Source organism: Euprymna scolopes, chromosome 11 (genome assembly GCF_053919585.1).
Source record: "Euprymna scolopes isolate OS-2025 chromosome 11, ASM5391958v1, whole genome shotgun sequence".
Lineage (NCBI taxonomy): Eukaryota > Metazoa > Mollusca > Cephalopoda > Sepiida > Sepiolidae > Euprymna > Euprymna scolopes.
Window position 1 is genome coordinate 16,649,483 of NC_136492.1, and position 26,990 is coordinate 16,676,472.

The 26,990-nt window shown below is 32.9% G+C and overlaps 1 protein-coding gene across 1 annotated transcript in view; it reads right to left on the reverse strand.

The window, feature by feature from the left end:
- Window positions 1–26,990, reverse strand: part of LOC145287772 (proteasome adapter and scaffold protein ECM29-like) — a 184,835-nt gene that overhangs the window by 56,671 nt on the left and 101,174 nt on the right. The window contains exons 26-32 of the mRNA XM_080135598.1: window positions 26,116–26,230; window positions 23,681–23,749; window positions 19,583–19,700; window positions 16,706–16,876; window positions 13,923–14,002; window positions 11,475–11,580; window positions 1,403–1,450 (exon numbers count right to left, since the gene is read on the reverse strand). Of these exons, the coding sequence (XP_079991724.1) occupies window positions 1,403–1,450; window positions 11,475–11,580; window positions 13,923–14,002; window positions 16,706–16,876; window positions 19,583–19,700; window positions 23,681–23,749; window positions 26,116–26,230 (707 nt within the window). The remainder of the gene's footprint in view (window positions 1–1,402; window positions 1,451–11,474; window positions 11,581–13,922; window positions 14,003–16,705; window positions 16,877–19,582; window positions 19,701–23,680; window positions 23,750–26,115; window positions 26,231–26,990) is intronic.

A 26,990-nucleotide genomic window follows, 5' to 3' on the forward strand; every position in this document is an offset into this window, starting at 1 on the left:
TGTCTACTTAAGGGGGCGGTTCATCAGGAATTTGTTTACGTTGGATTTGAAGACATCCAAGTTGTAGTCAGGAGGGAAGCAGGCAGACGGAACAGAGTTCCACAGGCGTGCAGTTCTAAGAAAGAAGCTTTGTTCATGGAATCTACGTTTTGATTTAGGCATAGATAAAGAGTGGGGAAAGTTTTCTTGAGAGGAGATATCGACTGAAGCTTCTTGGTCTTTTTTATTTTCTCATCAAATCTTTCTTGGAGTTCATATATAAGATCCATTGTTTCTTCTGCTTCTCGGAAAATTGGTTCTCTCTATCGCTCTAAACACTTTCTCACACCTAAGTCTATTCTCTATCTCGACAAATCTACTATCAAACCATGTATGGAGTATTGTTGTCATATTTGGGCAGGTGAATCTCTGTCCCATTTGAGGGTTCTTGATAAATTACAGAAATGTATCTGCAATTTAATTGGTCTCATCTGGCCCTGTCAGTGGGGCATTAGAATACGCCGACTGCCTCCCCTGCAGAGGGTAAAAGTCCCTCAATGGGGGTCCTGGATATGACCTTAAACTATATCCAGTGGTGAGGCCCAGCTTGTGGGCTTTGGGGAGTGTGGAGCCACCCTTTAATTACCATTGCTCCCAGGTCCACTCTGACCCGGAGTGGTAGTACCTGTTAGGGTCCCAACTATGGGTTGAATAGAAACCGACGTGAAAACAACAAATATATTCTATTAAAAAAATTTTTCTTAAATCTTTGGATTCGGCATTAAATAACCCAAAAAAAGGGTTGATATGCCGTAAAACAAAAACAACCAACCAACAATTGGTCTCATCCTTTCTTTTTCTCTCACAAACGTGATGTTGCTAGTTTCAATCATTTCTATAAATACTATTACGGCACATATTCTTCAGAATTGTCTGACCTAGTATCTGCTTCCTTTGTCCCAGCTCCTTTGACTCGTTGGTCTAGTGGTCTTCATCAACTCACTGTTTTAATACCTCGTTGTAATACAGCTTCCTATTCAAGTAGATTAATTTCAAGAACTGCAAACTGTTGGAACTCTCCTCTTGCTGACTGTTTTCTTCCTACATATAACGATTGCAGAGTTTGACATGATACACATGAAGCAGGTTGGAGGTTACATCGATCGAAACTTTGTGAAAATAACACCCAAGATGAGGAAAGTAGTCTGAAGAATCCAAATAATGCAAATCACATTTTCCAACGGTCCTAGCTTTTGGAGAGATAAGGGAAGTTTATAGTATCACACAAGTTTGAATCGCACTTTGATGTGATGTAAGCATGTACTTTTATCATATTGTATTAATTTTTTTTTTATATACGACATAGATGGGTCAGTAGATTTACAAGTAAAGAAAGAAAGCACAAAAGAAAATAACAACTTACCCGACTAAGATGTTTGCAAGTTTGATCGGCAGCAGTTCGAACAGATTCCTGAAAATGCAAGCATAACTCTTATTAAACGAATCTTGATAAAAATATTAAGCTCTGATAGCAATGTGAACCGTACTTTGGGGTAATTGCGCCAAATCCGGGGGTAATTCCACCAACTAAAAAAAAGTGCTCTTTATATGCGTGGTTGCCAAGAGATCACTTTTAGCTAGTTGGCACAATTACCCTAGACTTGGCGCAATTACCCGAAAGTATGGTAGTTTTTCTCGAAGGAGCAAGAGCATCCTATGTTTTAAAGCCTTATACCTGATCTTTCTTGTACTTGGATGGAGACGGATATAATGTAAAACGTGTTATATGTAGGTAATAGTACATCAACAAAAAAAATTATAGAGAATATATGTATAAATTTATGAAGTTCATTTTTTTTTCAATGCGTATGGATGTATATTTTTTAATAACAAACTAATCATTTAGTTAATACTAGCCTGGGTGTCTGGCGTTGCTCGAGTGTTTGGAGGTGTATATTGAGCAAAAAAAAAAAAGTGGTAGTAGGCAGGTAGGCTCGAACCCATGACGTGAAGGTGGAAAAGAAAGTGAAATAAAATCTGATGTCTTACCGATGCTCCATGATGCAACCAGAAGTCAAATTTACCGTATTCAATCGGAAACAAAAGATGACTTGCAGAAATGTGGTCGGAAAATCCGACCCCTCCCTATACAAAATTGCCCAGTTGAGGGTGAAGGAATTAATGTTTTTAGCCAATTTTTCGATATTTGTCGTTCAAAGGGTCGAGCTTTAAAACGATACCGATCTTGTGAAAATCCGTCGTTATTAAAAACATGGCGACTTCAGAGCATGCTGTCAATCTAAGACTGATAGATGTTTATATTATAAACTGAAAAGAAAAGCTTGTCTAAAATGTCAAAGGTGTTGAACTCAGTAAACTTGTCACTTCTTTTTCTCTCTCTTATTTTAAACTACAAGATTTGTAAATCTGTTGGAACACATATATATTTAATATAAAGCTCTGTGTGTGTGTGTGTGTCTGGTCACGAATAGGCTCCTATATGGTTGAGTATTTTAAAAAACTGATTACATATAATGATAGAAGATGTATCGAGACACAGGAATGGGTATGTTTGATCTGGCAGAATGATGGTTCATTAAAATTGTGGGGTCTGCATTCACACCTGGTCCACAAAGTATGGAAATAAAAATTAAAAAAAAAAAACGTTTACAAGGGTTTTTGATATAGATGTACATAAGAATATTTTGATAAGTATGTTTCAACTTAAATAGGGATGGTATAATAAAATTGTGGGGTCTGCGTTCGCGCCTGATAGAATGGAAATAGGCACAAACTTAAATAAAGACTTTTCATATCTATCTGCGTAAGTATACTTTGGTAATTATGTTTCAGTTTGAAGAAATATGGTATAATAAAATTATGGGGTGTTCGTTCGCACCTGACCTCCATAGAATGGAAATATGTCACAAAGTTTAACAAGGTTTTTTTAATATAGATCCACAGAATATTGTGATAAGTGATAAGTGTTTCAGTGTGAACAGGTATGGTATAATAAATTATGGGGTTTATCTATTTTATTTTTACTTTCATCATATTTTGCTTTGGTTTTGATACCTCCAAATTCGAAGCTATCTTTTTACAACCCTTCCTTTTCATAACCTATCATACTTTCATAAATCAGAGTCCATTTTCTGTAGGCTGTTTTTGAACCCAGTCAACGACGGGTACTTTTGCTAGTATATATATATATATATATATATATATATATATATATATATAATGCAAGGTAAAATCCAATGTAGGGTGACAAAAAAAAAAAAGGAATCTAAAAGTGCTCAATACTGAAGTAGAGCTAAATGTAATCTTTATTTTTTATACCTTTAGTGAATACAGAGCATTACAGTTTGTTTCGGCAGACACAGACGAATCGTCTGACCTGTTTCATAAGTTATTCTGTATTCAGGTTATTTTGGGCTTTGCAGATCTATTGTAATAAAAAAATTTGGATTAACTTGAAAGTAAATATCATATTTTGTAGTGTCTGCCATTCGAGTGAATTGTTTTTTAATCTATTTTCTATTCTCAATTTTTGTTAAATGTTTAATGTTTATTTTTTCTTCCGACTGCATTTGTTGTTTTTTCAAACTTTTTGTGTAACTGAAAACCTGTTTTAAATTTTTAAGGAATTTTCATCGAAAGGCTGTTTATTTTTATTTTTATTTCTTTTTACATCACAGACTTTTTTTTAAGTACAAATTAACTTGAAAATGTGGCACTGCCGGGAAAAACGATACTGTGCGCATACATTTTTTTTTTTTTCAAATGAACGGCTCATGTAAGGGCTGGATATACACACGAGGAAGATTTTAATTAATTTATTACAAAATCCCCCTTTTTTTTTTTTTTTTTTAACACACACCAGTTAACATTTTTCATTTATTTATTTACTTACCTTGGTTTATTTAATCAAATTTTTTTGTTTTCGCACCATTCGAAATCTTTAATTTAATTAAATAAAATTTAAAATAAAAGTAATTTACCATTTTTGTTTATGTTTTTTTACAATAATTTAGAAAATTTCTCAATAAACAAAAATAAAAAAATACTCAATAAGAAAATGAAAGAAATTTACTTGAGTAAATGAACCAATGAAAATCTTTGTTCTTTAAAAACTATGCTTGTGTGCACAATATCGTTTCCCCCAGGATTAGCAAAAATGCTTTTATCTGCTTCTTTATTTACTATCCAAGAGAATATAAATCAACATGTCCTTAAAAACCCGTTTAGTGTTTTTCTTTTCATTATTTGTCATATAACTGAGTTCCATGTTTACCATTAATAAGAGATGAAATTATCTTTATTTGAATCGACAAATATATTTTGAATAGTTTTCATTTCTGTTTTTTTTTCTTTCTTTTTCTGTTTTCCCATCATTCATACGTTAGATTGTGACATTAGTTTGTTTCTTATTGTTAACTAGCATTTCAGCCCAGCGATGCCCGGGTGTTTAGAGGGTGTATGTTGAGCAAAAAAAAATTTTTTTAAATAAGTGGTAGTAGGAAGGCAGGCTCAAACTCGTACCGTGAAGAAGAAAAAGAATGGGAAAAAAATGTTGCTGTTACGACTACCACCAAACCGGAAGTGACAAAGGTTTAAATTAAGGCTACACAACCGAAAAGAAGGGGATTACTTTTGAAAATATCGGCAAAAAAAAGCGACCCCTCCCCGTAGAAAAGTGCCCACTTGAGGGTGAAGAATGTTTTTAGCCAATTTTTCGGTATTTGTCGTCTGAAGGGACGAGCTTCCAAACAATACTGATGAATTAACATGTCTCTAAAAACCTTTTTTTTTTTTTTTTTAATTATTTTTTACAAGGTGGTCACCACTTATCAAGGCCCGGAAGCCACTCAGGGATAAGAGTTATTGTGAGTACAGTACGTTAGTGTGGATATTTAAAGTGTCTACTTAAGGGGGCGCTTCATCAGGAATTTGTTTACGTTGGACTTGAAGACATCCAAGTTGTAGTCAGGAGGGAAGCAGGCAGACGGAACAGAGTTCCACAGGCGTGCAGTTCTAAGAAAGAAGCTTTGTTCATGAAATCTACGTTTTGATTTAGGCATAGATAAAGAGTGGAGAAAGTTTTTGACAGTGGATTCAGCTAGACGGGTGTTTTTTGTAAAAGATTGGCGAGGGGGGACCAGAGATTGGAGTTCAAACGAGCACCTGCCATGGAAAGTGTTTGTCTTTTCATGTTTAGTGTTTGTCTTTTCATAATTTGTCATATGAGTAAAATGTTTACCATTAATAAGAGATGAAATTATCTTTATTTGAATCGATAAATATATTTTAAATAGTTTTAATTTCTGTTTTTTTCTTTCTTTTTCTGTTTTCCCATCGCTCATAGATTACATTGTAACATTAGTTTGTTTCTTATTGTTAATTGAGCTGTGAAATAATCACATTATTTAACAAACCTGTTGCAGAAGGTTGCAATGCACTGCAGCACTAGCAGCACATTAATCATCTTTGAAGTGAAATATTCCAACCAGATAACAAGGTATTTATTTCCGCCAGAAAAGTATGAGATGAATTAAATAAAAAAAAATTCATGCATTTTTCATAAATTATCAAGTTTGTATCTATCTCATCTCCGTGAGGATGTAGAGGCCTTTTAGTGCTTAATGACTTTCTCCTTGATCGAGACATTTCAAAATGACTTGGTTACTTTTAATGTTGCTTTGATTTAACCCCACCCCCACTCCATCATATCAACACTTTCTGACACTCGTTCTCCATTTTTGAAATAAATTCCTAAACTGTAATTTTGGGCATTATATCAAACTTTCTGTGGCAAAATAGTTTTGAAATTTGGGTTTAAATTTGTTGAAATTTTTTTTTTAAACTTGTGGGAGATTGAGAGTGAAAACACTCTGAAATGGCTATAAAAATAGCTATAAAAATGGCTATAAAAATAGCTGAGAAATACCAAAAAGTAGTTAAAAGTTATGAAACTTAACTTCAAAACACCAACTCTTTGATTTCTTTTGTTTTTTAATGACTACGGAATATCTGCGTTCTTCCGAGAGCATGTTATTTTGTTTAAAGTACCATTTATTATGATTCAGTACATTGAAAAGGGTGCACAAGTTGAATTGTGTGGGTAGGAACTGCAGAGTGCATTCTGCAGGGGTGGGGGCGGGGTGGCGATGTTCCTAGGCATGACACTGTCTGTATCCTTGAATTATATACTATTAGGAAGACCCAAGATTGCTAAGGATTGAAGGAGTATCACTACAATATACTTATTCACTATGTTCATGACATAATCACCATGTTTTTACTATTTTGCGTATTTTTAGTAAAAGACGCTTAAATACTGTAAAACTTTCTGAATTAATCTCTTATGGTTTAAATTTCATTAAAATCGGATAAACATGTTTTTGAAGTTTTATGGGGGTTCTGTCCTCATGAGTAACTTAAAGGAAAGGCAAAAAAAAAAAAAACAACAACTTCACAATGAAGAGTTCATTCATACTCTTATGGCACAATGACAAAGAGCTTCTCACATTTAAAGCTTTATACTTGACCTTCCTTATACTTGGATGGACACTTTTTTTTTTTTCCCCATTTTTCTTCCTTTGAAGATTGTAATGCTGGGTATGGGGCAGCCAAACAAGCTGCCAACATTGCCCTGCTTTTTATTGAAACCAACTGAGAGCTCTTTTTAGTATCCTCGCTGTTCCCTTAAGTGCAATTGTCTGGATCTCTTTTACACTTGATTCACCAGAAATATTAGTTAGGTAGGACTTCAGGTTCTTCTTCATAAGCCCTGTAGCACCTATGATAACTGGTATGATTGATATCTCCCTAAGATTCCAGTTTCTTTTCATATCGTACATGAGACCTTGGTATTTGGTCTGTTTCTCTCTTTCAGCTCTAAACACAAGTATAATGTAAGACATGTTATTAAAAACCTGGTGACTTCAGAGCTGGCTGTCAATCAGAGCAGATTTACCTAGGACTGACAGATGTTTATATCATAAACTGGAAGGCAAAGATTGTCTAAAAGGTCAAAGACAGTGAACCCAGTGAACTTGTCATCTGAGGCTTGCTAAATAATACGATCTCAATTATTATCTTAAATATGTATGCGTGTGTCTCTCTCTACACTCTTGGTTTTCTTCACCACAAGAATAGATTTGTTATTCAGTTGGAATTTGGAAGTCATTAGCAGCTGTTGCAAAAAGTTAAAATTGAGACTTCATTGGAAACAGGTAACATGCATCAATTCTTCAGTTCTTGAAAATACTTCATTTTAAATGTTAAATAACAGAATATATGAATATATTTTCATAAAAATACTAGCTTCGGTGCCTGGCGTTACCCGGTGTTTGGAAGTGTGTTGAGCAAAAAAAAAAAAAAAAATGTGGTAGTAGGCAGACAGGCAGGCTCGAAGCCATAAAGAACATGAAAAAAGGACGTCTTTGCTGTTTTGTCCATCGCCGAAGTGGAAAGTGGAGGTGTGGGTAAGGGTGTTGGTTGAGCAAAAAAAAAAAAAAAAAAAAAATAGAAGGAAAATTGCAAGCGAAACAAAAAAAAAAAAAAGAAAAGTGGTTGTAGGCAGATAGGCTTGAACCCGTACTGTGAAGGAGGAAAAGAAAGTGGGGGGAAAAAAAAAAAAAAAAAGTGACGTGTTAGCTATTGCACTCATCACCAAACCGGAAGTGACGTAGGTTTAAATTAACGCTAGACAATCGAAAAGAGGGGATGACTTTCGAAAATATTGGCGTAAAAAGCAACCTCTCCTTGTAGAAAAAGTACCCAGTTGAGGGCGAAGGAATTAATGTTTTTAGCCAAGTTTTCAATATTTGTGGTCTGAAGGGTTCAGCTTCAAAACGATAGCGATCTCGTGAAAATCCGTCGTCTCCGTCAAGTTTTCGGCAAACATACAAACATATATACATACATACATTTAAACAGACAGGTGAGATCTATATTATAAATGTTGGTTCATAACTACAATACCTGGAAGCATTCAATTTTAGCACAACCCAGATAATTCATTTTCAGGAGAGAATTAATTATGATGAAAAGCTGGCCACTAGTGAGACTGAGAACACAAAGAAAAAGACCCTGTCAAATAGAGTTAGCAAACGATATAGCAACCCCTTGATTTAAAGAGGATGTACCTATTGTTTTATCGTGTTTAACACATGAGGAGTTGGTTGCCATGCCAAGGCCATACCAGCTCTTCCAGAATTGTCCGTATGGTGCAGAAAAACCAGGTTACTCTCGCCAGTAAATGATCAGGTTACAACAAAATTGCTGGTCCTTTGAAAAGTGAATTTGGGTTGCTGAAAACCTACACAATCAAAAATTAGTCTCAAATCCAGTTTATCTTTTCATGCTTCACATATATTAATTGTTATTGTTATTTGTTATTGGAGTAATATTCGAAATATTGAATTTCAAGTTAAATCAATGGTATCTACTTAATTGCCATGTCACAGTAATAAACATATCCAAAAATTACGAAAAACGAGATGGTACGAAATGAATTATTAATAAAAATAGTTTTTGAAGCAAAAATTCAGTTTTGTGAAAAAAGAAACCAGAGAGTTCGAATCGTAACAAAAGGGAGATAATTATTTTCTGAAAACTGAAAATCTTGCATTGTCTTCAAAAACTATTTTTCATCAATTAATTTTCTACCTCATCATTTTTCATAATTTTTGGATATGTTCATTACAGTGACATGACAATTATGCAGATACGATTGGTTTTACTTGAAATTCTGAAAATAAAAAGTTAATTTGCTTATTTGGAAACTAGTAAATATTAATCAGAAGGAACTTTTCCACAGCGTTCATCGTGAGACAAAACTGTCAGCAGAAATCAGGGGAAAAACGTGGCATTTGTGCATTCACTGCAAGACATAATCATCCCATTCATCATGCCAGTCCAATGTAATTATTCAATGCTGTTAGTGCTGCAACAAAGGAAATCTTCCTCCAAACAAAAACCACAAATCTAACTTATAAACAAATAAAAAGATGTTCATTTTCTTTTTGGAGATTAGGAATCAGTTAAGGTTAGGGTTAGGGTTCAATGGCAGAATTGAAAAATGAGAATTTTGTCTGGATGCCAGAAAGCTTTCTACTTGACTTGCTTTGCAACTCATCAGTCACAACGTGATGGTATCAACTACGATTAAACTGTGCTAGAAAATGTGCCGAGCATGCGCGGAAGAGCACAAGCGTATTAATCGGCCTACCTGTGGCGTAAAACGAACTCGGGACCTTTCAATTGCAAATCAAATCTACTAATGAGCTACATCCATCTTACTCCAAAGCGACGATTTATTTTCACCCAACGGTTATAAAAAACAAGCCAATAAGTCATAAGTTGAAAAATATTGCTCTGATAATGTGTCTCGCGTTATTGCATTTCGTGTCGTGGCATGTCGATTTGATGAGATTGTTTAGTGTTGCTCAGAAACGTGGCGTTTCGATTCAACAATATTGTTTGGTGGCATGTTGATTCGACGAAATTGTTCAATGGCGTATCGTATCGATCGATGGTGTTGCTTGGAAATGTGTGTGTCGATTCAATGATATTGTTTGGTGACGTGGCGTGTTGAATCGGTGATACTATTTGGTATTGTGTGGAGGAATTTCTTCAGGACTGTGCCGTCACTTGTGATACAAATATATATATATTTTTTATTTTGGCGCTCTCTCCTTCTTTGTGAAGTGACAGAAAATTACTCACACTGATAGACTATGCAAAGTTGATTTAGGTCAACGTCCAAGATCATGAAAGGTCAAAAGTGAGATCAATTTCTCATGAAAGTACCTATTTACAATGCCTCTCCACAGGACAGAGTTAGACACTAGGGTCATTTTTTTAGTATGGAGAAAAGGAACAAAAAATTAAAATTGTCTCAGTCGTGAATGATTTCTCCTCCATCGACAGAGAATAAGAAATCAAAGTGCAACATCTGAAGAACAGATACTACACTTTAATCTTGGCCTGGAGGCCAAGACCTGCATGAAAGTTAACATCCAATCAAAACATCCTATGAGAAAAAAAAATATAAGCTTAGAAATGAGGATTGGATAGGGTATTGCATAAATATCCCAACTTTTTTTTAAAACTAATGATGCATGGAATATTGTTGCCACATCTGGGCTGGTGCATCTGCCACTAATCTCTCAGAGTCCCAAAAAAAATCTTATAGGCCTTGCATAATCGACCATGTTCCAACCCTTATTCCATCGCCCCAATGCTGCATCCTTGTGTCTGTTTTACAAATAATTTAATTGAATGTGCTCTGTTGAACTCTGCATACTTGTGTCCACTTCATGTACATATTCCTTATTCCTGACTAACCTGAAAAGTAGCAAAATCCCACCTCTTCACTGTTAAGATGCCAGAAAGCCTTCTACTCTAATAGTTTTTTTTTCCCTCGGACTACTAGACGTTTTTTTAATTTTTTTTACAAAGGAGGCACCACTTATAAAAGCCCAGAGGCCACTCGAGGATAAGGGTTAATGAGCATACAGTGGTCAATGGAATAATTTTGTAGTAATTGGTAATGGAAATTTGGTAAATTGGATTACTTGAGGAGAACAGCCCATCAAAAACTTGTTTATGTTGGACTTGAAGATGACACTATTATAGTCGGAGGGAAAGCAAGCAAATGGAAGAGAGTTCCACAGGGGTGCAGTTCTAAGAAAGAAACTTTCTTCATGGAATCTACATTTAGATTTAGGCACAGATAAAGAGTGGGGGAAATTATTGATAGTGTTTTCAGCTTGACGAGTGTTTCTTGTGAAAGTTTGGCAAAGGGGACCATAGACTGGAGCTCAGATGAGCACTTGCCATGAAAATAACAATAAAGCAGAGACAGGTTCACAACGTCTCTTCTGTGAGAAAGAGATTGCTGTGAAGAGAAAAGGGCATCTCCCACTAGGCTACAAAGTCTATTGTGAACTCTGACAAGGAAGGATATGGTCTTTCTAGCAGCTCCTGCCCAGATGTGGCAACAGTATTCCATCCTTGGATGTACTTGGCTCTTATATAGGTAGAGAATTGCACCAGCAGTGAGATATCTATTGGATCGATAGAAGGATCCTACTATTTTCCCAGTGACCTTGGCAACATATGTGATGTACGTTTTCCATTTCAAATTGGAATTCCATCTCGGTTTCCTGCTTCCCTGACTGTACTAACCTGCAGAAGTTTAAATGTAATTTAAACAGGCATCTTGCCCCCCCCCGTCCCCTGTTAGACAATGAGTAAAAAAAAAAAAAAAAAAAAAAATATTTAATTTTTGGAGATTATAATTGGCACCTAATTTTCCAAGGTTGAACGGCAGACTTGAAGAATGAGAATTTAGTCAAACCAAATTAAAAGACATCTAGGAATTTGGAACTGAAAATCTCAAATGGTAATTATCAGCAACTTCATCTCTGTACGGGAGTCTGAGGGAGAAAGAAGTGGAAGCAATCTTTTTTTTTTTTTCTGCTTACCTTAATGTCATCTCGTACTTGGAGACAAATTTCCCAAAGTGTGGGCAGTTTATCAACAATGGCGTTGATTTGACGTCCTCGTAGCAAATCGCTAACTGCATGACAACTGAAAGTAAAAGTATAAAAAGACAAAAAATTTTTTTTTTTAACCAGCGTAACCCTGGATGTATAATATCAAAAAATAGAAAATTACAGCATTTACACAGAGCATATACACATCCTTCGATTTTATCATGTAAAAGAGAAGAAAAAATTTAACTATTTTAAATTTTTTTATAGACATATGGTATAATGGAGAAAAGTGCTACCTATAACTTACATAAAAGACAGTTGTCTGTGTGTATGCTTGCTAAAACTTCAAAACTACAAACCAAACCCCTACATAGTAATTTGTTTTCAGTATAACTCTGGAAAAATATTAAAAACTTAGAAAAAATGGTTCACTATTTGAGCAGTCAAAATGGCCATTTATATCATTTAATGTTATCAAGACATACAAAAATCTTTTAATATTATCATGTAAAGGGAGGTAACTGATTTTTTTTTCACAGAGTTATTTCCCTTATGCAGATAGGAATGCTGAATCTCTTACCTTTCTCCAGTAATTACTGCCTTCCATAGTTGTTGTCGTCTCACTAATCTTTGCGTAGGATTGAAATCGCTATCTTCAAACAATGCTCACCTGGAACTGTAGAAATTCAACGCCTCTATCTACTGCGACACAGACCCCGAAGACGTTGAATCTCTATGGTTCCAGGTGAGCATTGTCTGAAGATAGCGGTTTCAATCCTACCCAAAGATTAGTTGGCCAAAATGTGGTGAGACGACAACTATGGAAGGCAGTAATTACTGCAGATACAGTTAAGAGATTCAGCATTCCTATCCTGTCGCAATTAACCACCTGACGAAGGCCAGAGGAATAGTTGGCTGAAATGTCACGAAACAACAACTATAAAGATGAGGATGATAATTGTCCGCAAATAAATAAAATATATAAATTACTCATCTCAAAGGATTCCAATAATTAAATAAAATACAAAATTTAACTTTATCTTTTTTTTCTTTATGGAAATCGCTCTAGACAAGATGTGAAGCCACTTGATGTGGAGCTAATTAGTTTGGGATGTTGAATGAAAAAAGTGTTCACAAATTTAGAAATAGGAAAAAAAATTCAGTTCAATGAAACTTTGGTTATCTGGAACCATTTAAACTTTTTGGCCAGGATTAGATTTAGAAAGATTTTGGATTTAGTTTTGTTGTGATTTAATGTTTTATATACAACCTCAGATTATATTATTGATGTGTTTGCAGGAAAGAATCAGTCCACAATCACATTATATATATATATATATATATATATGTGTAAAGAGCAAATAGTTAATAAAACATGTTAAAAAACACTTTGAAAAAGAGTTATAAACATATTTAATCTGAAAAGGAAACACTTAGTAAGTGGATAGTCCTTAATCCGCGGAGTTTCGAAGAAATACTTTCCTTCTCATCACTGTTATTTTATTTTATATATATATATATATATATATATATATATATATATATGAACAAATGATTAATAAAACATGTTAAAAGACATCTTGAAAAAGAGTTAAAAACATATTTAATTTTAAAAAAGGAAGCACAAGATAAGTGGATAGTCCTTAATCCGCGGAGTTTCGAAGAAATACTCTCCTTCTCATCAGAGGGTAGAAATTAGCAAACTGCAGGATCGGATTTTGCATATAAAAGTATTTAATGAAACTACAAGTAAGTCACAGATCTTACTTGGTTAAAAAAAGGGTGAGGTAAGGGGAACAGGAGGCAAAAGAAAAATGATAAAAAGATTTCACATGAATGGACAGTCCGGTGAAGGGTAAAAATCCAAAAAAGGTAAAATCCAAAACGGTCGAATTTAAAATTTCAATCCGATAGGTAAATTCCAAATGGTCCAAAATAATCCAAAAGGCAGAGTTCCTTTTTTTTTTATTATATATATATATATATATATATATATATATATATATATATATATATAGTGGAAATGGTAATTAATAAAAACTGAAGAAAGTGCTCAATACCGTTGTAGAGCAGATATGCATTTTATTTTTTATTACCGTATCTTTCTGTTAAGTTACATTATTGTTTCAGCTACTTGGCCGTTTTTTTGGCCGTCTGTAGCTTCCTCAGAAGTCTGAGGATGCTACAGACGGCCAAAAAAACGGCCAAGTAGCTGAAACAATAAAGTAACTTAACAGAAAGATACGGTAATAAAAAATAAAACGTATATATATATATATATATATATATATATATTATTTTTTAATAAATGCCTATATTTTCTTTACTATTTTAGGCATGTTTTTCAAATTGGAGTTTTATTTTTCTACGAAAACATTTAATTTATAAAGTATCCAACTGATCAACTTTTCAATATCAAAACAACGCTTCTCTCACCTTGATTCACGAACTCTCCACTCGCGAGCCGTAAGATTTTTCAGCAGATCATCCATGATTTCATGTATATATAAATCCAGCTAAAAATAAAAGAAATAGAGACATTAATTAAATCTACAGAAATAAAATGTCGTGGCTATGGAAGTACTGAACAGATTTCAAGTAAACTTTCCATGTGGATAGTAAAGCCCTAATTTACTTGCCATCCCATGAGGGCAGAGTTAGAGACACAGTTGTTCATACGAGGGAATCAAGCTCCCCAAAATCGGCATTCTGGAGTAAAACAAAAAAATTCAGTCTAAAAGGACCCCTCCTTCACTTAACTGAGGGCAGAAAACATACAGAGTAGTTTTAGAACAGATACTACACTTTGCTTCTAATTAAAAGATCAGATACTCACTACAAAGATATCAATAATAAAGTCGACCTACATAAAAAAAAAAGCTTTTGGCCAAGATCAAAGTGTAGTATCTGTTCTTCAGATGCGGCACTTCCATTTCTCGTTCTCTTTCATTGAAGGAGAAATCCTTCACGACTGAGACAATTTTTATTTTTGTACCTTTTCTCCACGTTAAAAAACGACCCTGGTGGCTAACTCTGCCCCGTGGGGAGGCATTGTAAATAGGTACATAAAAAAATAAGGTCGCAAAAAGTAGGTTTTAAATCAAAACAGTCCATAAAAAGAAAGAGCGCAGGGGAAAATAGAGACTCCTCCTGTTCAGGGTAACTATTGAGAAGCAATGGTTGTGCAATCCTAACCACACCTCTCCAACATTGCTTGAACAGAATCTTTTGATATTATCATGTAAAGGGAAGTAACTGATTTTTTTCACAGAGTTATTTCCCTTGCGCAAAGTCATGTGTTTGTCTAGAGAGAGTAATGGGCTGGAGGGAATGGATAGAAGTTATGTTACACTTTTATCCCAGAGTAGCCTTGCCAGTTAGTTCTAAGTAACAGTCTTATGAAGATTGAAGATTCAATTCTCAGTACAGATTCTCGAGTTAAGCAAAATGCACCTGAAGAAGGTTGGACGTTAGAAAAGTCAAAACATAGTGAAAATAACCTCAACTTAAGTGGAGTAACTGATATTTTTCAGTTGTTTTCTTTATGTTAACTCACATTGTGTGTACAGGTCCAGGGAGAGGAATGGGCTGGGCAAAGAAACAGAGGGACGGGGAGGAAGAAGGGGTAAGAGACGGTGATAGAAGTTATTATAAAGGCTTGTAAAAAAAAAACAAAAAAAAAAACTCAAAGTTTACAGTTAACTAGCAGGGAGAACTAACGTTGCCCAAGATTGAATGAGGATCAACAAATGACCCATACATCCAATACTTTTATTATCATCGAAATTGATTAAATTGCCCATTCGTCAATCAAATCGATTGCCTGCTCTAGTCAGAAACTCATTGTGGTGCACCAGAAGGAAGCTCACATGCTTCATCACGATGGCTTTGTTCACAATACATTGTAGTCTACATTGCACTGTAGAGAACCTACTGCTGATTTAATGAAATTATTTTTATATAATAACCTGAATTTAAGTTTAAAATGTAAAAGTCAAGTATCATAGAGAGGAATGGGCTGGGCAAAGAAGCAGAGGGATGGGGAGGAGGAAGGATTAAGTGACGGTGATTAAATTCCTGTTAGTCATATTCCTGCTGGAATATGGCATTTTTCGATTTTTCGTTCGTCACGGGTATGTTCATCATACAGATTATTCTTTATTTTTGTTTTTTCAATACAGGAGGAATTCTGTACGAGAACCAATACTTCAAATTGTTATGAAATAAAAGAACATATAAATGATTACATTTACACTGAACAGCCTATATATATATATATATACATACATATATATATATACATACACATATATTAGGAGGTAGATTTGGTAAAAAACAGGGAAAAAGAAGTGCTCAATACATTAGTAGAGCTAAATATGTTTTTATTATTTCAACCTCAGGGATTTTTACTTAAATCATCACAAGTTGTTCCTATTTACAATGCCTTGCCTCCCCACGGGACAGAGTTAGACACCAGCGTCGTTTTTTAATGTGGAGAAAAGGAACAAAAATAAAAATTGTTTCAGTCGTGAAGGATTTCTCCTCCACTGACAGAGAACAAGAAATTGAAGTGTAGATCTGAAGAACAGATACTACACTTTGATCTGGACCCGTTTCAATAGACAGGATAATTTATTATATATATATATATATATTATTCTTAAAGCTCTTTGTATCTTCAATCGCTAGTTTGTAGTGTTTGGTTTGGTTGTTTTATAGTGGATTTTATCGTTTTTGTTCCCTGCCCTGCAGAACATGAATGAGTTTTGCAATGAGAGAGGGAAAAGGGTTACAGTATTACTGTTTGGTACATTTTAAGTTAGGAAACCAGTCAGAAAGTAGAAAGATAGAAAGAGAAAGGGGAAAAAGGTGGGTTGTTGTTTTTGATTGTGGAAAATCCTGCATTTGTCTACGTTGGTTTCTCAACAGAAACTGTCTATGTCTAAACTAAGGTCGAACAGAAATTAGGAAAGCTGTTGAAGTGTTTGAATTATCCCATACATTTCTTTAGGAGTTTTGACATGCCCGTTTTAACCAACAAAAGCACAAACTATTGCTAATTTAAGAGATGAATACAAAAATCAAAATAGATCCTTGTGATGTGACTGCTACAAGCCGTTTTAAAACGAGATAATTTAGACAATACATTTTGCTTCAAAAATAAAAATCCCAAAACGTACTGGATTGTCTTGGCAGTATTAGGAATTCATTATATTTACCGTTTTTTTGTTATCTGTGACAACAGATTCCCAAATGCTGGTCATAGCTCGTTGCACTTTGGGGTTAGGGTCAAACTGATAACGGTAAAGGCGAGGTACGATTTTGGGTAGAAAAGGGGCCAATTGTTCTCCAGCAAACTGAGCTATAGAGCTGAAACCAAAAGCAGCACCCTGGAATTGAAAAAGAAAAATATTAAACATAGTTTATAGAATATAAACTAGGAATTTTGCGAAATTCTACATACACTTAAAGAAAGACATTGTATTCACAGATTATCTTTATAATACATGGCTCAAAAAATTGCAAGCCTAACTAATAAAAATATATATAATTTGGTCACTCAAAAAGTTTCAAGTCTAACTAATAAAAATATATATAATTTGGTCACTCAAAAAGTTTCAAGCCTAACTAATAAAAATATATATAATTTGGTCACTCAAAAAGTTTCAAGCCTAACTAATAAAAATATATATAATTTGGTCACTCAAAAAGTTTCAAGCCTAACTAATAAAAATATATATAATTTGGTCACTCAAAAAGTTTCAAGTCTAACTAATAAAAATATATATAATTTGGTCACTCAAAAAGTTTCAAGCCTAACTAATAAAAATATATATAATTTGGTCACTCAAAAAGTTTCAAGCCTAACTAATAAAAATATATATAATTTGGTCACTCAAAAAGTTTCAAGCCTAACTAATAAAAATATATATAATTTGGTCACTCAAAAAGTTTCAAGTCTAACTAATAAAAATATATATAATTTGGTCACTCAAAAAGTTTCAAGCCTAACTAATAAAAATATATATAATTTGGTCACTCAAAAAGTTTCAAGCCTAACTAATAAAAATATATATAATTTGGTCACTCAAAAAGTTTCAAGCCTAACTAATAAAAATATATATAATTTGGTCACTCAAAAAGTTTCAAGTCTAACTAATAAAAATATATATAATTTGGTCACTCAAAAAGTTTCAAGCCTAACTAATAAAAATATATATAATTTGGTCACTCAAAAAGTTTCAAGCCTAACTAATAAAAATATATATAATTTGGTCACTCAAAAAGTTTCAAGCCTAACTAATAAAAATATATATAATTTGGTCACTCAAAAAGTTTCAAGTCTAACTAATAAAAATATATATAATTTGGTCACTCAAAAAGTTTCAAGCCTAACTAATAAAAATATATATAATTTGGTCACTCAAAAAGTTTCAAGCCTAACTAATAAAAATATATATAATTTGGTCACTCAAAAAGTTTCAAGCCTAACTAATAAAAATATATATAATTTGGTCACTCAAAAAGTTTCAAGTCTAACTAATAAAAATATATATAATTTGGTCACTCAAAAAGTTTCAAGCCTAACTAATAAAAATATATATAATTTGGTCACTCAAAAAGTTTCAAGCCTAACTAATAAAAATATATATAATTTGGTCACTCAAAAAGTTTCAAGCCTAACTAATAAAAATATATATAATTTGGTCACTCAAAAAGTTTCAAGTCTAACTAATAAAAATATATATAATTTGGTCACTCAAAAAGTTTCAAGTCTAACTAATAAAAATATATATAATTTGGTCACTCAAAAAGTTTCAAGTCTAACTAATAAAAATATATATAATTTGGTCACTCAAAAAGTTTCAAGTCTAACTAATAAAAATATATATAATTTGGTCACTCAAAAAGTTTCAAGTCTAACTAATAAAAATATATATAATTTGGTCACTCAAAAAGTTTCAAGCCTAACTAATAAAAATATATATAATTTGGTCACTCAAAAAGTTTCAAGTCTAACTAATAAAAATATATATAATTTGGTCACTCAAAAAGTTTCAAGTCTAACTAATAAAAATATATATAATTTGGTCACTCAAAAAGTTTCAAGTCTAACTAATAAAAATATATATAATTTGGTCACTCAAAAAGTTTCAAGTCTAACTAATAAAAATATATATAATTTGGTCACTCAAAAAGTTTCAAGTCTAACTAATAAAAATATATATAATTTGGTCACTCAAAAAGTTTCAAGTCTAACTAATAAAAATATATATAATTTGGTCACTCAAAAAGTTTCAAGTCTAACTAATAAAAATATATATAATTTGGTCACTCAAAAAGTTTCAAGTCTAACTAATAAAAATATATATAATTTGGTCACTCAAAAAGTTTCAAGTCTAACTAATAAAAATATATATAATTTGGTCACTCAAAAAGTTTCAAGTCTAACTAATAAAAATATATATAATTTGGTCACTCAAAAAGTTTCAAGTCTAACTAATAAAAATATATATAATTTGGTCACTCAAAAAGTTTCAAGTCTAACTAATAAAAATATATATAATTTGGTCACTCAAAAAGTTTCAAGTCTAACTAATAAAAATATATATAATTTGGTCACTCAAAAAGTTTCAAGTCTAACTAATAAAAATATATAACACATTACTCAAAAAATTGCAAGTCTAACTAATAAAAATATATAAAACATCAACTTTTTTGGATTATTTTCAAAATGGTGGACACTTATAAAATTTGATTTTTCTTTATAAAAATAAAACTATGTGACCAATTTATGTGATTTTCTGAATATGACATTTTTGTCACTCATTCTGACTATGCGTCTGGCCCAATGTAACTAACACTTAGTTCACAGCTAAATACATCATACAAATTTTTCTTTATTTTTGTTTTTTAATATAGGGAGAATTTCGTAACAAGTACTGGGTTTTGTCTACTTAAACATAGACAGCAACATAACCACTTCATAAAGAAATACAAAAAAATAAAAAAATAACTTTGAAGAAAAAAACAAAAATTTCACAGAGAGCCCCAAAAATAATTTGTTCAGTTTAATTACTATTTTGACTACTGACCTTTTTTGAATTCCATGTGGCCTGATGATTAGCCAGATGCATAAATTTGTAGATGAGGTCGGGCTGGTTAAGGTCACTCGCAATAGAACACAATTCTCGATAGGTCGACATAGAACCTCTGGAAAAAAAAATTGATTAAGGATGTAAGAAACTAATGGAAAATGATGTGAAATTGAGAAGAATTTTTAAACTTGAAAGGGGGAGGAGGAGGTGGGGGTAGAGGAAGGAGGAGGGGGCAGGGGAAGGAGGAGGAGTCCCAACTCTTTGTTAACAAAGCTCCTTCCCCTACTTATCTTAAAAATAGGTTTCTAAATAAAATAATAACATTATTTCAGTATGGTCTGTAAAGTGCAGAAGTACCAAGATTTTATTTTAAAACATTTTCATAATGATGATGAGCATCGCATTTGATTTAAAGTCCGCTTGACATGCTGGCATGTGTTGGACGGCTTTTAGAAATTGACTTTCAAACTAGTCGGGCTCCTTTGAGAGTCGTTTCCTGCGGTAAAATTGAGAAGAATTTTCAAACCTGGTAGGAGGATGGGTCCTAACTCCTCCCCCTGTGTGTGTGGAAAAAAAAGTATTGCAAACAAATAGACACAAAAAGGTTCGGATCTAGTGATTTGTCAGAAATGAAACTTTTCTAGATATACAGAATGCAAAAAAACAAAAAAAAACATAACAATGATATACAACAGCATGAACATGTATGTTGCGTTCATTGCACAGGTCGTGATCGTTCCACTAATTGTGCCGGTTCACAGTTGTTGTTTTATTCAGTCAGCGCCACGACAACAAAGTATCTTCCCGGCTGACTACAAGTCCAATGCAAACAAGTTCTTGATGAGCCGTCCTCTTAAATAATCAAATTTTACCCAATTTACACCGTAATTACTACACTTCCACCATACATTCATTAACCATTATCCTTGAGTGGCCTTCGATCCTTGATAAGTGGCAACTCCCTTGTAAAAAAATTTCCCTCTAAACAACAACCTCAACTTCAGTTAAAAAACAATTAACAGAAGTTTATATTTCTATGGAAGATGAAACGGAATTCGTTTTCTTAGATTGAATAGCAAACTTGCAAAATGAGATCTTTAATTCCGGCAAACAAAAAAATCTTACAAGTCAAAAAAAAAAAACATAACATACGGCTGCAGCTGAGATTGAACTCACTACACAAGTTTTGTAGTGTAACTCCAATCTTAGCTGAAGGTGAATACTTTATGCTTCGCCAAGGCTATCAATAGTATATTTTATTGTGACACCATCACTAGATAGGTTGCCTACCATGGCTTAAGAGAGGCCCATCTACCTTGGAGAGAGAAGGATAGATTGCTTAACTTCAGCGATCTAGCGAGAACCGGTGTGTCAACATGATTGTATAACCCGACACAACAGACCACTTGTTCCTAAAGATTACTGAAAACTAATTGCTTCTTCAAATGTCTGTCTTGGCTGGACATCTATCACCTACAACTTCTGCCATTTGCAAACACCACCGAAACATGCAGGTCAGCACACGTTCACAATATTCTTTCGCAATATTAATGTTTATAAAAAAATATAACATTGTAGTTTCATTTTTTTTTTTTTAGATTTATCCATCAAACTTGAATCATTTTGTTCTCTTGACTTGTTCTGTCATTTTCAACTAATCCTATCATTGGTTTTAATGATGGCCTCAGGTTTTTATCACTAAAACCTCCAAAGGCTCTGGTGATCCTGGCCTTGTGCAAGTCCTTTATATTGCAGCTGGATCTATTGATGCCTTGTCTTACTTGGTTGCATGTTGAAAGTCAGACTCACAAGCACATGCATCACAGCTGGTAGCAAACGCATTAGTGTTGGGACGATTAATCGGAATCGGGAATCAAAAAGGTTGGAAAATTTGTACATATTTTCCGATGCCAAAACGATTTTTTTAATTGTCTTTTTTTATCTGAATATTAAAGCAAACTCTTCCTTTGCTTGTAATAATTATAAAATAATAAATATTTATTGTTTTTTTTTTAACTAATAGTAAAACTAAAATCAATAGATGATTCCCTCAAGCATATTTTTTCTGTTTAGGAAAATATCTCCACATTTAACATGTGTTTTTATGGTAATTCTATATTTAACTATTTAAAGATTTATAAAGAATCTGAATTGGAATCGGTAATTGTATCGGAATCGGGAAAAATATTGAATCATCCCATCACTAAAATGCACTGAATGATGGTGTCAGGTTGTCAGAATTAACCGTCAGTGATGAAAGGTCAACTATTTGACACGTGCAGTTGTCAAAAGTAAGCGCACTTGCAAAAAAGCAGGTCACATATATATCCCAGAGAAAAAGGAAAAAAAAAACGAGACAGAAGCCATATTCAGCCGGCAAATCAACATTGCACAAGCGTGGCTCTATCCTCTATCCACTCACTTCCTGGCCACTCTTTCCATCTCTGTCTAGATGCACGCATTATGATGCAGTAACGAAAAAAAAAAACAGCAAATAAATTCTTTTATATTTTCATACAAAAACAAAGTGTATGAGTTTTTCTTTCTGGCCGAGGAAAAATTGACTGCGCAACATACGTTGAAACTTTACCTTGTACAAAACATTGGGCTTTGCAATCTAGGAGGTTGGATATAAGGTGATATGTGGTCAACAAAGTTTTTCAAAAACGACGTCTGATTCTTCCAACTGGAATGAGTGTGCACTGTGTCCTGCTGACACATGTCACAATCTATCCACAGTTACAGAAGACAAATGTGGACATTGTAATCAATCTGAGACCCTTGTTGGTTGTTTCTGTTTAAAGGCATATTTTTTTTTTTGTGGGGGCACAAGTGTCTGCAGAGCATTCACCATTAAAATACTTGTAGAACAGGCAGAGGGATGCAACGTTTCGGCGATGGGACAGAGGCTGGAGCTTAGATGCCAGTTCAGGGCCTATCAAATTGGCGACTCTTTTTTGAACCTTGTCTAGGAGCAGGAGACTAGTAGCAGATGCACCAGCCCAAATGTGACAACAATACTCCATACATGGGCGAATGGTGGCCTTATAGAGATACAGGATACTTATCAACCATTTTAATGCTGAATTCAGTAATTTTGGAACAAGTTTTTATGTTTCAAGTTCTTTATATCTTGAAATATTTTTTCATAATGTTTGGTTTGATTATTTTGTAAAAGAAAATTGTTGTTTTTGTTTTTGACTTTGCAAAACACGAACCAAAAGATTCCAGCCGTAGTCCTTTTTGAAGATTGCATCATAAATAAATAAATTAGAGATTTAGGTACTTCTGTCGTGCTATTTTTTTTTAGATCGGATTTTAAAGTTAAATTCAATTTTCACGGTATCTTTATTAAATTGTTGGGTGAAAGTAAGAATAGTTAACAAAGCCCCCTCCCCTCGTTATGTTCAGAATGGGTTTCTAAATAATAACATTATTTCAGTATGGTCTGTAAAGTGCAGAAGTATCAAGATTTTTTTAAAAACATTTTTATAATGATGATAATCATCATATTTGATTTAAAGTTCATCTGAAACACTGGCATGTGTTGGATGGCTTTTTTTTTCTTTTTTTTTTTACAAGGTAGTCACCACTTATCAAGGCCTGGAAGCCACTCGGGGATAAGGGTTATTGCATGCACAGTAATCAATGGCATAGTATCGTAGTAATCGTTAGTATCGGAGATTTGATAAAGTATCTTAATAAAGGGAGTGGTTCATCAGGAATTTGTTTATGTTGGACTTGAAGACATCCAGGTTGTAGTTTGGAGTTCTCTTCCTGCTACCCAAACTGTACTGATGTGCAGAAGTTCAAATTTAACGTAAACCAACATCTTAATTTTTCTTAGGCATCGTCCCAATTAGTAATCCCTTACGTCCAAGTGGAAATTTGCCTTGTTTGGTGTGAGTAAAAAAAAAAAAAAAAAAAAAGGTACTATTTAAAGAAGTAAAGGTTGTTACCTTCCAAAGCCAAAGAGCGCTTCACATACTTTTAGGTCAATAATGAATTTTATTTTGTAACAATAGATTAGATTTTCATTAACTTAGAATGTATAGGCATCAAAAGTGTGTGTGTGTGTGGGGTGGGGGGACTTACCCTTCAGGAGTTTTGCCCAAAGCACCACTTTCGAATATCTCAGTATTTTCTGTAACATTCGTTCGGCTACTGCAATTAGATTTAGAATATCAAATATAAGTAAAAGAATTTTTTTTTTTTAAGACAAGGTTTATAGATTCAATTTCCATTTTCAAGGCTTTCCAGGGCCTTCCCTAGGCAAACTTCAAGTTTAAAAAACAAATTTTGATATATAAAGAATGATATAATAAACCAAACATGAGTAGTCTTCAGGCGAGTGATGAATTAAAAATTGCGTTGGTGAATTTATTGAAAAAAACTATTAAAATCGTTTAATTAACCTAAATAGACAAGTACCATTTATATAAAAAAAAAAAAATTGCTTGCTATGAAGATTGTCGACTAGATGGATTAATGAACAACTTTAGCCTGGGGTCATAAGATGATTATATCTAGAGTCCAATTCAAACAGTGGAATGAAATCATGTGGCTGCTGTATAAAGACAAAGTCCAGCGATTTATTTTGTTTCTATAACAGACCTTCTGATTGGTCAAAATATGTTTGGGGGAAAATGGAGAGGAGGCGGTTGGTAACTTAAATGGTACATCTGTTCATTTTTATCGAATACATGATGCAATTAGAATATGTGATCGCTACACAATCAATTGTCATTTAACCACATTAACCTTTATCAGCAAAATCACTAAATCATGGCTTAAGTTTATTGTGAGAAAAAAAATTGTTTGTTAAATCTAATATATAAAAGGCTATATGTCTGTCTGTCTGTCTTTCTCCATATTTTCAAACTCTATCTCTTCCGAAACTAAAAGTTGCTGAGCAGCGCTAGGGGCCTCAAATGACTGGATTTTTTTTATGGATCGTTCTTTTATGGGTCTTTAGTAGGTTAAAATGGTTTTTAAAGGGATCAAAAATGGGTCGAAATTGAAAAAAATTGTTATACATTTTGTACATTAACCTTAGTTTATTTTTAATCCGTTCAAATGCATGTCACATTGGTGCAGTAGATACGTCAACAGTTTTGAATTCTACAATTTTGCTTTTGGTTTCGATTCTAGCAGATGGCACCCAAATACTTTTTTTTTTTTTTTAAACTTTTAAAATAACGACTCTATAATAATATATACACAATCTGGACAAATTAAAATATTATATTTAAGCGTATTTCAGACTGAGCACCCCCTCTCCCCACTAGTGTTGTTATATATGAGAAATCTATTTGAGTTAAAATCTATTGAGTAATACATATTTGGTATTGAGAAATGCACATTTTGAAATATGTTAACTTTAAGTGAAGTTATCCAATATAGCCAAAAAGAGACTAATATATATAGAAAACGAACTTAAATGCTTATTGGAGAGAAGTTGAATACCTACTAGACAATATCCTGGAGCGTCTAAGGTTTCTCTGTACAAGGGTTTGTCAGAACAACCTGGCATGAGGATACTTATCCCTAGAAGTAAACCCTGACCAAATATTCAAAATCACATCGTATTTGCTGCCCAAATAACATCTCCTTTCTACAGCTAACCCACATTAGCTCTTACAAGAAATGGGTCACCATCTTCAAATGACGTTGCCTAGAGTAATAGCACGAGGGTGGATACTCCATCAGACTAGATACATTCTTGTCCTCGAATCCAGTAATACCAAGAGACTAAAATGAAAGATATACTGCAACATATGGAAATGGTTAATTGGGGAAGGGAAAATTATGCTCTTAATTTCTTTACTAACTCAGTGTTTGAAAGATAAAGAACTTCAATGGAACATTTGAATATCTATGTATCTCATACAGACTTCAAGTGTTAGTCCCTTTTTGGATAACTTGTTATTCTTTACATATTGTTTACATTGTGAAAAGATTTCTCATATAATAAAATTTAAAAAAAAAATTAATTCCAACAGAAAACTTTTTTTTTTCATCTCACCATAAACTCACACCATGATTTAGTGATTTTGCCATTTAGCTTTAAACAGCTTTTATTCTGGATGAGTTGTAATTCATTAGTAAAAAAAAAAAGGTTTTTTGTCCAGACCAGAAAAATCTGTATGTTCCAAGTACCCATGATTGAACAAAAATATCATATTCCAAAAAAATCACATAAATTGATCAAGTACTTTTATTTTTATAAAAATTATTTTCAAGCAATTAATGGGAATCTATAGGCATTACAACATAAATCTCATGTTTTAATTATGAGGAGTTATTTCCCTTTGTTTTATTCAATTGTTTTCAAAATGGTGGACAAGACAGCTGCTCTTAGGTTACTCATAAAATTTGATTTTCTTATTAAAAAATAAAACTACTCAATCAATTTATGTGATTTTTGGAAAATGACATTTTTGTTTTGTTACGAGTATGTACATCATACAAATTTTTCATTATTTTTGCTTTTTTTATATGTAGGGAGAATAAATAAAACATTATTTTACCTTTTTCCAGTCATAAGTGTTTCAACTAATTCCTGAACCAGAACGTTCTTTTGTTCTGCTGAGCAGTTCTCATAGACCAGGGCCAATCCTTTCGAGGTAAAATCTTGAGTAATTTCTGGAGAAAAAACAAAAAAACAAAAAATGTTTACTAGAAAAAAACAAAACAAAACAAAACAAAACAAAAAATGTATAAATCAGCATTTCTGGTTTTTATTTAGAATTCAACTTAATTTTAAAAAATACAAAAAAAAATACAGACAATTGTTTTTTTATCACAGAACAAAGATGTAATGTTCCAAAAATCGCCTAAATTGATCAAATAGTTCTTTTTTTTTTAAACAAAGAAAATCAAATTTTATGATAAGCAATACAGAAACTGAGAGCTGTGATGTTTTTATTTTTTTTAAATGTGCTAAAATTCAAGGGCGACAACTCAATTCAACTACTGAGATTTTGTTTGTCGTCAAAATAATTAAACTCTTTAACCGCTACAAATCGTAAATTTTTATTTTCTGAGTAAAAAAAATACTTGATCAATTAACATGATTTTTTTAGAATACAACATTTTCGTTCCATGATTTTTATCGACGTTAATACTAAATGTATCCACTATAAGGTTTATTTTGATCTCGATAGTTCGAGTTGAGTTGTCTCCCCGTTATTTATACATCATGGTTGATCAAATCACAAAGTCTCATTTAGTCATAATCGATTTTCTTAGTTAAAAGGAAAAAAAAAAAAAAACATGATCAATTTGCGTGATTTTTGAAATATGACACTTGTTCTTTGATGAATACATACACCATAAATATTTTTCTGTATTTTTGTTTTTTTAATTAAATCAAATTCTAAATAACGTTTTCTATTCATTTTAA